General features: G+C 35.7%; 2 protein-coding genes across 3 annotated transcripts in view; one reads left to right on the top strand and one right to left on the bottom strand.

Annotated features, from left to right (window-relative positions):
- Positions 1-7,033, bottom strand: part of LOC588871 (RNA polymerase II-associated protein 1) — a 26,990-nt gene extending 19,957 nt beyond the window's left edge. The window contains exons 1-7 of the mRNA XM_030999172.1: positions 6,950-7,033; positions 5,073-5,313; positions 4,758-4,855; positions 4,000-4,084; positions 2,811-2,851; positions 2,141-2,233; positions 1,656-1,809 (exon numbers count right to left, since the gene is read on the bottom strand). Coding sequence (XP_030855032.1) covers positions 1,656-1,809; positions 2,141-2,233; positions 2,811-2,851; positions 4,000-4,084; positions 4,758-4,855; positions 5,073-5,286 — 685 coding nt within the window. The 5' untranslated portion in view covers positions 5,287-5,313; positions 6,950-7,033. The remainder of the gene's footprint in view (positions 1-1,655; positions 1,810-2,140; positions 2,234-2,810; positions 2,852-3,999; positions 4,085-4,757; positions 4,856-5,072; positions 5,314-6,949) is intronic.
- On the top strand, positions 7,003-13,317 carry LOC592816 (dynein regulatory complex subunit 5). 2 transcript variants are annotated; one of them, XM_030999612.1, is made up of 5 exons: positions 7,009-7,105; positions 9,105-9,429; positions 9,678-10,535; positions 11,003-11,166; positions 11,836-13,317. In XM_030999612.1, exons 2-5 carry the CDS (start codon positions 9,156-9,158, stop codon positions 12,031-12,033), a joined length of 1,494 nt encoding a protein of 497 aa, XP_030855472.1. In that variant the 5' UTR covers positions 7,009-7,105; positions 9,105-9,155; the 3' UTR covers positions 12,034-13,317. The 2 variants fall into 2 exon arrangements, with proteins under 2 accessions (XP_030855474.1, XP_030855472.1); XM_030999614.1 differs by lacking the exon at positions 9,105-9,429 and having other exon boundaries at positions 7,003-7,105.

The raw sequence follows: 13,317 nt of genomic DNA, 5'->3' as shown, positions 1-13,317 counted from the left end.
AGGGGAACCCCCTGAACAATAGGTATTATGTAAGGATCTCTGCCTGTAGCTAGGGCAACGGCCTTTGTCCCCGGCGAGGGTCAATGGCAGGCCACATTCAGAGTAAGCTTCTTTTGTATGTGACAGGAAGTGTGCCCTTAAGCCTTGACCATAGCTCTTTATACATATAGCTGAATAATGCAATGTTGTAAAAGGTAATTTACGAAAATAAGGAACGCTAAAAAAGCAATAAGTGATCAAAGTCTAAGGCCCGAATTCACAAAGGAGGTTTGTCGACAAACCTTGGTTTTCGTGCGTCATATGACGCGTTTTTACAAACCAGGTTTGTAAAATGGATAATGATTGAATAAAAAAAAGTATAACGATATTCATAGTAACGAATGAGCTGGTGAACCGTAATTCTAATTGGTACAGCCTTGTAATGTAAGAGTATCACAACATACTTAATTATGTTAGCCCTCCTTTACATTTTGTAATCATTTTTACTTATTTACAACTTAGGAATAACAAAATTCCCCCCTTCCTTCGTCGTTCATCGCTTTTTTCTTTTTTCTCACCGAGGATTAAATCCGAGAGTGCTTAACGGGAATTGGACTGTTTTTTTTAACTTTCAAACATTCTATAATAAAACTAGAGACAAGACACTGCAATTAAAAATATATACAAGAGAAAGAAAGCGTAATCTTCGCTATCCCCTCGTATCGTCCACGTTGTCCTCGTTCAACCAAGAAGTAACTTCTTGCTTTTACTGAACTAGACGTCCTTAACCTGCTCACCATCACCACTGAAAATAAATTGTAACACAATTCCAGCGAGCAATCGAATCGTGTAAATTTTGAATCGTGTAATCGTGTTGCGGAGATTTTCGGCGGGCAGATTACACGATTACACGATTCGACCTGAATCGAGGAATCGTGTAATTTTACACGATTACACGTTTACACGATTCAAATTTCGCTTCATTGGCAAAAAACGAATCGTGTAAAAATAAATGGTTACACGATTCCCGCGAGCAGTCGAATCGTGTAAATCGTGTTGCGGAGATTTTCGGCGTGTACTGTATTAGGGTCTAGTGGATAAGTCACCGGACTGTGAATCACATGGTTTGCTTTTTGAGTAACGCCATGGCACTGATGTCCTTTGGTAAAACGTCAATCTACATTTGGACACTTGGCCCAGGTTCTATACAAGAACCCACTTTTATAAGTATGATGAACTGCTGATATGTTTTGGTACTGATGCATCAGTTGACAACGGATCAGGATTGAAATGAGCTATCAAATATATGCTATGATATTGAAATATTATAAAACCCAGGAACATCATATTACTTTGGCTAGTCTTAAATATTTTGATAAACATCACCTAGATAAGTCATCAGACTGTAGATCACAAGGTACAAGGATCGAATCCCAGCCCTGCAATAATGTCATTTGGCAAGACGTTAATCTGCATTTGCCACTCTCCACCCTGAAGTTAAATGGGTACCCAGCAGGATCTGTAAATGGCTCCATAGGGAGTCGAAAATGTGCATACATTGTGTGGGGGCAAGCCCGAATCCGATGGCCGGGGTAACAAAATATATGTATATCTGTAACACATTTGTAAATGCGGAATATTATTATTATTATTATTGCTTAGCAAAGCATATTTACCATTTGTTTCCATGGCAACATCTGCATCACAATGTTGTTCATCAGTCACAACCTTCGGAGGAGGTCCCAATGTGACACCAAAGTCAACAGCAGGTGTAGAGTCAAATTGTTGAGCAAAGAGACTGCGCTTCTTCCCTGTCTTTAATCCACTTGCCTGAAAACAAATATCACATATAAAAACCCATTAGCATTAAACCTATATCATCAAACATGAAAGCCATTAACTATTTATCATAGCGTGTTATGAGAAATTACTGAAACACTGTATGGGTCAATATGGGTCAAGGTGTCAATATGATTTAATTTCTAATATGAGAATCAGCAGATCAGGGCCCTTTGTCATATATGATAATTGTTATAAGCTACTGAAATCCTTGTATTTGATTGGCTGTGAGCAGATTTGTCAAAGATCTGTGGAAGTTGTAATTGATAACAAGTTTTATGAAACAGGGACTAGATTCAAAGTAGTAATAAGTACACATTACCTGCTTTGGTGCTTGTGATCGATGAAGAGCAGTTGGGAATGCTTTATTTGTTGGCTGTGGGAGGAAGGCTGGTTTCTGTCTGATATCTTGTTCCTGAGGAAGATAGGAATGAATATAATTACACCATAACAATACAATACTTTAAAAACATGTATCACAAGTATGACTTCATAGGACAGGTTTGGAATAATGATTACTATTTATTTTTCATCTTGATACAATTTTTTCTTCAATAACAAACATACAGATTTAAATCTATTTAAAATTTTGATAATAGTACAGGCAGTTTAATATCAAAATATTAAACTGCCTGTATTACTTAGAGGGTTCGAAATTTCATCTAGAGATTCTTCACTTATTAATTTATTTTACTTCACAATAAATGACACACCAGATAGAAACATAGGTAAGATTACTTCCTGAACTTTAATTTCCTCACTATTTTTATTGATTGAAATTATAAACACAATTTGAAGTTAAGGAAGCGTCAATTTTATGGAAATTCTTCTTTCTTTCCTTCCTATGCTATCATTCATAAAAATGCTGGAACTGCACAAATATTTGCATTCAATCACTTAAGAGGATTCCAGATCATATGACATACACATTCAGCAACAGTTAAGTAAATAAATCAGTTCAAAGGTATGAGACAATGCTTCAGATGGCTTACCCGTATCTTGGACAATACTGCTGTTATGTGAGTATCCTGCCCTGAAATATAAATGAAATTCAGTGAATATAATAACAATCTACATTGCCAATACGTATCTCTAAAATATGCATTACAGTGCAAAAATAGGAGTTGTTTTCCTTCTAGAATCTATACACCACTTTTAAATGATCCTTAACAATAACAGGCTATTTTTCTCTCTTCACACAAACTATAACAAGATGAAAAAAACCTGAATATGAGCTCCAATTGCTAAGCAGGTGCCACATGTATCAAGTTTAATGTTGATCAAAACCCTTTTTTTCTTCTTCATATTGTTTATTTACAATGGTATTTTGGTGCACTTTGCAGTAAAACAGATGGAAAAAGAAGAATGTAAATCTTCTAATTGTTGAAATTTCATCTAGCTGTGTATAGTCCAATGTTTTGGTTTTCGTTTAAAGGAATGAACTGGATTATATAATATTCATGACACTAGGCATTATCTTTCTGCACAGTGAGAGAAATGTTAGTCCCAAGTCCCAACTGACATAATTATGACTTATGAGGATGACCCCTGGTCAGTTGATTTTAAAGAGAAGGTTGAGTTCTGGGAAGAGGTGAAAAATAATTTGTGAACTTTATCATTCTTATTATGCAAGTGTGGAAGAACATCAGGTAAGACATTTTCCCTGAAAAGCATGGCTCTTCAAATGCCTAATTCTTATTTTAAATATGTCATGTTCGTAAAACTCGGGGGCCGGTTTTTTACGCTAAGTGTTCATGCAGTCCCATATACATCTTTCTGTGTACAGTGTTTGTAACTTTACCAAGACTTGGCCAAATTTCTTATCATGTTGATGATTCCAGAACCTTGCAATACACACAAATTCTTATATGCTAGATGATCAACCTTTTCTGGTCGATTCCACACCGTTTCTTTTACAATGCAATCGCATGACCAGAACTCAACTTCATCTTTAAGCTCCATTCAGCCATGACACAGTACACCACATCTTAATGCCACTGCAGCACAACTGTGCATGTCCTTAAATGGTAAGAGGCAATACTTTGGTGCCCCATACAACAGAGCTGCAAAGCACAATATGCTTACCTCATATATATTTATTGTGGCATTTTTCATCTTAAAATAATTCTCCCCTTCCCGTCATCGATTGCATTACAGACATTTGCCTAACTGGCTACTTACTATCCATAGCAGCTTCTGGATCCTCATCATCATCATCAAGGTTAAAGGTCACTCTTTGTCCAGGTAGATGACTTTGGGGTGCAGCCTATAATTAAATAATCATTTCAGAAAAAAGCACATTGTCAGCAGAGAGTGTTGCATACATCAACATTGTATTTCATCTTAATGTTCTCAAATCAACTTCTAAGTAGTCAAATAATAGTCACTTCTCAGCAATTGTATATACTTTCATCTTTTTAAAACCAATTGCCACAAGAATAATTTGATTCCTTCTCTAAGTCCAGGAGGAAATTTCAATAAAAGTTCTTTCAGCGGAGTTTGTTACATCTTTTTTGAAATTTCAGACACTTTAATTGACTTCATGTACAAAAAGAAATTGATACAAACAAAACTTGTAAGACACATCAGATCTTTTGTTTATAAATATAGAAAATTAATTGCATATGAAATTTAATTTAAACAAATAAAAGATTTATAGAAAACCAGAAGAGTATATATGTTTAAACCGTTAGCTCAAGAAATTCAGAAGTAAGAGCAATCAATAACAAAAATTTCTTGAATGCAGAAGGGAATTTTTTATTAACTGATATGTAAAGAAGCTTCCAAATTTATAGCATTAAATATTCATTACAAAGATACTTGGCAAGTCATTTGGGCAAGTGAATTTTCAAATAGAAAACTGACACAACGGTTTCTTGATTACAAATATTATTGCATGACAAAAATTTAAAGAATGTAAAATGTTCTTTTTTCCTCACTCTCGATGAATTGGGATCTTGTCTTGCTTTGAACTTTGACCTCTTCTGTGGATGTGAAGCCAAAGCTTGTTCTGCTTCAAGAAGGTTTGTTGGTAACCCTGGGGAATAGAAAAGAATATAATCATTAAAAGAGGGGCAATAATATTGCAGCATACAATTGCACTGAGAATAGACATAATGAACTTTTATATAATCTTTACTATAGAGATACCATAGACATACAGTATTGAATTGTAAGTTAAGAAAGAGAAGGGAAAAAAAAGACAGTTAATCAAAATAAAGAGAATAGATCTTTAGGCTTATGTTTGAGTATACCTGGTAATGTGACAACATCTTTAGTGACAGTTGCTCCAACAGAAGGGCCAGACGTAGAGGAACCAGTGCTTCCAGTGTTTGACCCAGAGCTGGATGCCTTGCGCTTATCTGCTTTCTTGATGGTCACCGATGGCTTGGGTTTCTCTTTCACAAACTGGGCCTGAAGTCGAAGAAGATCTTCCTCCGTCTCTCCTGCACGTGGCCTTCGATTCATCTTTTAATATAGTTATCTCTGCTGATTCTTTCATAGAAAAATGGAACAAAGAACAAATAAGAGAACATTCAGTGTCTATGTACAGCATCTCAAATGCACCCATTAATTCACACATTGATAAAAGTTTGATAAATAATTCCATGATATCTATCTCAATATATATATACAGGCGCTTTTTTCTAGTATTCCCATTTGAGCAATAATTTCATTTCAATTCAGATTTTGTTTTCACAATACCTACAATTATAAATATTGTTTTCAACTTTACTATAGTTTCTTTTTTTCTTGAACGAAAAAAAACACAACTTAGAGGAACATAATTTTTAAGTAAGACTTAGAGTGACTTGATGTCCAGCATTCATTTTATCACAAATAGCAGCATTACTATCTTGGCTGTGTGTTTAAAGATGGGCAACACTGTACTGTAGTATATATTCACACAATATTTTGTAAAACCTTCTGTATGATGCTTTCAAATGGTTTGATAAAGAATTTAATGAATAAATGTTGATTACAAAATACAAGTAAGTATCGAATGGAACTTACAAGTTTCTTTGATGAGAATTTCCTTGGTTTTGCAGATATTTGAGCCTACTTTTAACAATTGGGCCAACCCTATTCAGCTATGTTCCAGGATTTTCTAATTTTAGACGTTTTTCCAAAATGAAGGGAGACCTCAATGCGGGGTGCCCCATTCGTCGCTTGTTATTTATCGTTGCTATCGAACGCGATCGGTTGTTAACACAGGTCAGGGGCAGGCTATATGCACGTGAGATAGACAGCCACCCGTCAGATATTGAATTGTGCAACTGCTTTAAATGACGTAATTGGCAGAGTGTCCGCAATGCAACCTTTTTGATTTTATTGATATCAGGAGGATGGAACGAAGCAGTCGTCTCTCGAAAAGGAGGGGAAAGGAGGGGAAAAAAGGGCTTCAAAAGAAAGTTTACGAAATTTCTTTCTATTTTAAATTTTTAGTATTAAAATCATGTCCTACCAACATTGTATAGATTCTAGATCTAGACCGGCTATATCTACGAGTATGATTGAAGATATAACCCACGGCCACGTTATGTTGTATTAGACTAGAGCTAGTAGAGTATTTTACTGGTACAAAAGTTTTAAAAATTGAATGTTTGATTTACATATACCTCATGCACTGTATTTGTATGAGTGGCATTCGTGATGATCGTGTTCTCTAGATTTCTACTTTTTCTGATTTCGATCAAGGCTCAAAAGTCATGGATCATGCCATTCATTCATTCAATCATGGAATTTTGCTTTGCATTCATCATCATCACCATCATCATGATAGGAGAAGATCCTGTAATGCTCTTTCACTTTTTCAGAGTTAAATAGTTCTCCAATTGATGGGAAATCATAGACTTAAGTCTTAATAGTCCTTTACTTTGAACATGTGCGCATGTGCAGCTGCAGCCTGCAGGGGATATGGGATTGAGACGGTGTACGTGTTGATCACAACACAACGTTTTCACATGCATGGATATAAAGGTGTGGGACTGTGCTGAAAAAATGAGTGGCCAACTTCCGAATTATTGTGCACGTAAAATACAGCATCAATCGACAAATCGACCAGATGAACTAGAAAAAAGGTTAAATGTTATTGTTAGTTTGTAATAGATCTACAGAATATATCACTTACTAGATCAAACTTGTTTGGCAGAGTTATTTTCGCGTTTTCAACATCTATTTTCGCGGCACCTTCGCTGCATGAATATTCATGTTTCCTTATCTTGCGCCTGCGCATTCCACATAAGTTGTCACAGCAACCTGTATCAACAACGTTCACATTTGGAAGGTAAGTAACAACAAAAAAGTGTTAAAATCTGACAACTCCATTGATGGTTAAGATCGTAGAAACGCTTATAAATACGAGATTTATACCATAGATTGGTCTTTATACTATCTTTAATGATAACATAATGTGAGTGTGATGAAAATCAACTTGAAAGTAGACCTAACTTTTCTGGCTCTCGGACTCGTTTTACGGGTCACACAATCAACCCCCGGCCCGGCGGTTTCGGGGAACTGCAGTGCCAGATATCGAGGTACTTCTTCCGCACTCTAATTGCCAATGTCACATCGAGTCTTTATGCGTATGTTCTTTTGTAATATAAAACCAATATTTGCTTTCGTAAAAATGGAAACTGTGTAGATCTATAAGTTCTAGGTTATTTTGGCATTATTGTGAATTATATATTAGGTCAGGAAACCACACTATCACTAGACTAGATTCTATTTCTAGATCTAGTCTAGACAATCTAGTATAGATCTAGACCGAATTTTCCTCTCTTTCGTTCGTTAGCCTCTTATTGGGGTAGGGTCGGCTCTCTCTTTAGAGACGGAAGCCGTTTATACACATGTCCTTGCTAACGCCACGGCCAGTCCTGGTCGTAGCGTTTTGCCCCCAAAATCCCCCAAAATGTCATTTTACCTCGAGCATGTTATATTGTAAATTAGGCCTAAGCTATAATAAATCAGTTCCACTTACCAACTTGACTGAAATAATCAGTTTAATAGTCCCTTTTTAGGAAATTATGGGTCAAAATCGAAATCCATTTTGAAAATCTTTTTCAACATGGATTCCGATTTTGACCCATAATTTCCTAAAAAGGGACTATTAAACTGATTATTTCAGTCAAGTTGGTAAGTGGAACTGATTTATTATAGCCTAGGCCTAATTTACAATATAACATGCTCGAGGTAAAATGACATTTTGGGGGATTTTGGGGCAAAACGCTACGACCAGAACTGGCCGTGGCGTTAGCAAGGACATGTGTATAAACGGCTTCCGTCTCTAAAGAGAGAGCCGACCCTACCCCAATAAGAGGCTAACGAACGAAAGAGACGGAAAATTCGGTCTAGTATAGATCTAGATAGATAGACCTAGTATAGACCTATTTCACTGTTCATGCTGTCAGTATTTGCTTTGCTTATTGTTGGCGCTTCATTACGTTACTTACAGACAGACACAGTCATATGCAGTCTCCCTTTTCCCCCTAGTGTGCAGTGTTTATGTGCAGACAAACAAGTGATGTACAAAACCGTGATACATTTCTAGCCATTATTTTGTGTTCATAAGTTTTAATGATTTTTTTTTCTCAAAAAACTAATTTTCATTGTTTTAAATCCATGATGAGCAGCACATTCTTCATCTATTCATCTTGCTCGATCTCTTTATTGTTTATTGCTTACAATACCCTTTTATCTAGACTTGTTCTTCCTGTCACTCCTTATTTCTCCCCATTCATTTTCTGTGCAACCCATGCCTCTTTCGTATTGTAAATGCAAGAAATACCATAATGATTCTCACATATTGAGGTTGAATGGTAGTAGTCAAGATATCTTATAAAGATATGAAATCTAGATGCCCACTCACTTCCGTCCCTTGTGTACTCTAAATTTACATTTTCTTTTTGTTTTCCACATTTTATAAATGTACGATGATCATTTGCAATTATGCACTTTTTGTTTTTATATTGATGATGAATGAAATAAACAAATATTGAATGTAACTGCATGTTTAGACCCCTTATTTCATTTCACTATCAAGTATTTACAATTGTACAACTTTGAGGAAAGGGGTTTCATATGGAAAAGAATTGCTAAATATTAAGGGAGTGAAAATTGTTTTAAATGTCTTTAGATCCTAATGACTTTCTAACTAGAGCTTATACTTAATAAAAAAAAAATCATTGATCTTACCACCCTGCTTATATTAATAAGAGCAACTTTTCTGTAAATTAACATTTCTGACTTTAAATCTTTGTTTCCATCGCTGTTTTTTCTCCTTCCAGATTAAAAAAAAGCCATTTTGTACTGGACAAAAGAAAGACACCATTGCAACCATGACAACAGAACCAGCTCTCTCTGATCAAAATGGCTTGTCCTCGGCTGGGGGGAAAGGAGACGCAAATGCCAACAACAACGCCAATAGCGCAAAGAGGGGAGGCAGGAGTGCCAAGCGCTCTATACCATCTCCCATCACCAGTGCTAAGAGCAATCCTGCAGCCGACAATCGTAACATGCGACGTATTATCGCAGAGGATCCTGACTGGTCTCTGGCCACTGTACCTCTCCTGACAGAGCTTTGTACAACACATATTGTTACTAATTTTGCAGGTACTTATAAAACCGACAACCAAATCAAATCTCTCTAGTTTTGCCTTTGTGCCATGTTAAATATACCTTGTCAGATACAAAAACTTGTATTATTGCTTTATTTGCTTAGTATAAATTGTACTTCCATAATTCTGAAGTAAAATCATTGAAGTAAATTAAAATGTCTGCATTAATGTAAAATGGAAATGAGCCTTCAGTCATGAATTTTAACATGGTATGTTTCTTTTTTTTTATTTGCGCTCTCACAGAACACCCCAAGCTAGATGAACTACTTCCTAAGTACAAATCAAAAGTTCTGGAAAAGATCTCTGTGGACCTTCCTCTTAAAGTAGTTGCCCACCTTGTATCAGACGAGGGCTATTGGAAGAGAAGATGCAAAGCCGGCAAGGAAGTCTGTGATGTCTCCAAGTATGGTCACAGCTGGAAACGCATGTTCTTTGAAACACATTTGGAGAACATCATTGAACACTTTGTGCCTGAGAGATCTGACATGGCGGTAGTAGATAATACATTGCCTCTTTGTGCTCCATATGTGAAGAGACTCCATATCAAGCAGCTGTTGCCACCAGTCAAAGAAGAACCCACAAAGATCATGGATGACATCTCTGATGCAGGCAGTGATGCTGGTCTGGATGGGCCCATCATGGATCATTTTGAGTTCTCCACCACGCTTGCAAAGCTTCCCCACCTTGAGGAGTTTAGTGTGACATACGGAGTCAAGGATTGTGGGATGAACTTTGAGTGGAATCTTTTCCAGTTTACTGCCAGGGACTGCATGCTCCTCTCCAAGTGCGTCAAGAAATGCAGTCAACTCAAGAAGTTCCAGCTCCACAGAAGCAAGGTTGATGATGACAAAGCCAGGGTTCTCATCGCTCACATCCTTGACCATCCATCATTAGAAGAGCTTGACCTCTCACACAATATCATTGGTGACCATGGAGCAAGGGCCATAGGGAAATTCTTGAATGGACACTGCAAACTGACCAAGCTGGATCTATCAAACAATCGCATAAGGTCATCTGGGGCAGCTGCTATTGGGCATGCTCTCGGAAAGAACGAAACTTTGAAGGAGTTGGACCTAAGGCTAAACAGGATGGGAGATGAAGGTATGGCACCAATACTGTCTTCATAAAGTTGTTATAGAATTTTTGAGAGAAACAATTTGATCTTTTTCTTAAATCACTGTAAAGAAGTGTGCAAAAATACGTTGAAAAATAGTAACATAGGAAAACAACAGATATTACCCAATGGAGCAGTAATATAACAATAATGATAAAGAAGTGCACTAATATAAATTTAACAAGTTTGTTAAAAAGCCTAGAAAATTGTATACTAGATTCTGTTATGTACATGCTCCTGACAAAGTTGGAAGTGTTCATATCATCGTATGAACATTTCCTTATCAAGTTAAGACCTCCAAACTTTTACCATAGGATTTAAAGAAGACAGAAAAATTAATGACAGATACATTTTTACGTGCTGCAGGACAGGAGTAAAATTTCTTTTACTGAATTATTTGTTGCAGAAAATGAATTTTGTTATCATAATTGTGCATTTACTATACTCATTCCAGGTGGACAAGCAATCTGCAGGGCTCTAATGAAGAACTGTACACTTGAAACCATCAACATAGGCAGTAATGAGTTGAGTGAACCAACAGCAGCTGCACTGGCCCAGATTCTCATCCATAACGGCACTCTCGTTAATATCAATGTATCCTGTAATAGACTTGGTCAGGTATGTAATATCTTCTTGTGATTATTCTTTTTAATATTATTTCAAATTTTTAATGTGTGACTTGATTAGTTCAGTAATATTAAGTATAACCAGGAGTTGAATATCCTGAGAAACTTATCTTTCATTTTAGGGAGAATAATAATAATTGTCGTAACAAACTAAAATTGCATCGTATAAAAATCTTCTTATAGGTGCTTCCACAAATATCCTTATTAACTATTGTGTAGTTTTATGAGAAAGCGTACTTTAGACAGGGTGGTACATGTACATAAACAAACATTTAAAGTTGAACATGGAAGGAGTATGAACTGATATATGCCAAACGCAAAGTCCCCTGTTGCCGGGTCCATGGCATGCTTAAAGGGCTCTTAGGTTCATAGATATACTCTTTTACAATATAAGCTATATTTTAAAGAATTTTCAATCATATATTTGATTACTAATATTTCATAAATAACTTTGGTTGAGAATGAAAATTAATCTGTTTTGCTTATTTCAAACCTGTACAATTAAAATTCATACCTGTCAATGTTTCATCTTTAACCCCTTGTTTTTGTACCACGCTGTTTTAGAGCAAAGCAGTGTCAATGTAATCTTGAGTGTACTATCCCAAGGTGTAGTATTTTATTTCCTTTTCATTTCATTAAAAATGTTAATTTTCTTTTGTAGGATGGAGGAAAGCAGGTTCAAGAAGGGATGGAGGAGAATGATGTAGTGCGAGATTTTGATCTAAGATTGACAGAGGTCGGACAGGAGAGTGAATACTGCATCAACCAGATCCTCAAGAAGAATCAAGAGACACACCGCATGCTCCAGCTTAAAGTAAAGGAGAAGGAGAAACAAGAGAAAGCTTCCGTAGATAGATAAGACAAGTCTGTGTAGAGCTTGCAGCCTCACACTATGATCAGACTTTTGAACTCTTTCTAAGTGGTGATTCAAATTTGGTTGATGAAATACATCAGTTATTCATTTCAATATTTGACTGATTATTATATACATATATTTTTGCATGTCGATGCCTTACTTGTTGCAGTTTGTCAACAAGTAACTTCTTGTGACCCAGTTGTGGAAAATGGGGAACTTGACAGATTCATGAACAACAGATTTTGTTCAATTTGTTCTCCATGCATAGTTCAATTATTAAATTCTGTTGCAGGAAAGAATTATTATTGTATATGATAAGTATTTCACCCTTGTAAGAATACTCCACATTCAATTTTTATAACTCCCCCTACTTAGGCGGTAACAGACTTTTACATTCTTCTCGTATTTTTACCTTCTTCACTTTGAACAAAGTAATAATAACTTGTTGGTTACCAAATGTTTTGTGAAATTATTTCTACTAGATATTGTTTGAATAAATGAAAAAGACATGTTTATATTTTCAAGGAATTAAAGAGAATTGCAGGGGCTTATTTGAAGTTCATGCTAATTGATTTTTGTATTTAGACCCTTCAGATAAAGTGAATGATAATGTTGAAGTCCTTTTTTTTGGGGGGGGGGTGATATTATATGAGTGATTCCACCAAGGTAAAGACAACAAAATGAACAAAAAGTACAGCTATTATAAAGGCCTAACATATTCCTGTATATTACAAGTAAATATTTTAATCAAATAATCAACACAAGATACTTTTTGTATAATAAAACTTCAAGGCCATGCTATTTCATGTCATGATAAAATGCTTTTAATTTGAATGGTCTGGTACAAATCTTAATTTTTATAGGGGGTAAAAGGTGAATTTTGATAACTTGTTCCATTTTAATATGATGTGATTTAGGAGCCATTTGATAGAGATATATATACCTGTATATTTGACTTATGTCAAGGTAACCCAGCTGGTCTATAGTGTCTTACTTATCACATGATTGGTAAGCTAATATATGCATTTTGTACCGTCCATTATGATATCCTGAGCCTTACAGTAGTCCGTTTTTTGGTAAAAAGTATGTTCCTTTTTCAGGTTGAAATAAACCATGTATGTCAAAGACATGTCTAAAATTCTGTTATTATTCTGCTGAATACAGCAGTGTTTTAAATATATATATAGTTTTACAATTTTTAAGCACTAAAGTCAAATCTGCTGATTTTAAACTATACTACCCATGTACACACGATCACATTAACAAATAAAACAATTGACAACCGTT

The sequence above is a fragment of the Strongylocentrotus purpuratus genome, unplaced genomic scaffold (assembly GCF_000002235.5).
Source record: "Strongylocentrotus purpuratus isolate Spur 01 unplaced genomic scaffold, Spur_5.0 spur5_scaffold_5, whole genome shotgun sequence".
NCBI lineage: Eukaryota > Metazoa > Echinodermata > Echinoidea > Camarodonta > Strongylocentrotidae > Strongylocentrotus > Strongylocentrotus purpuratus.
Note: the sequence above shows the minus strand (reverse complement) of the source record. Positions and strands in the feature narration are given on the sequence as shown.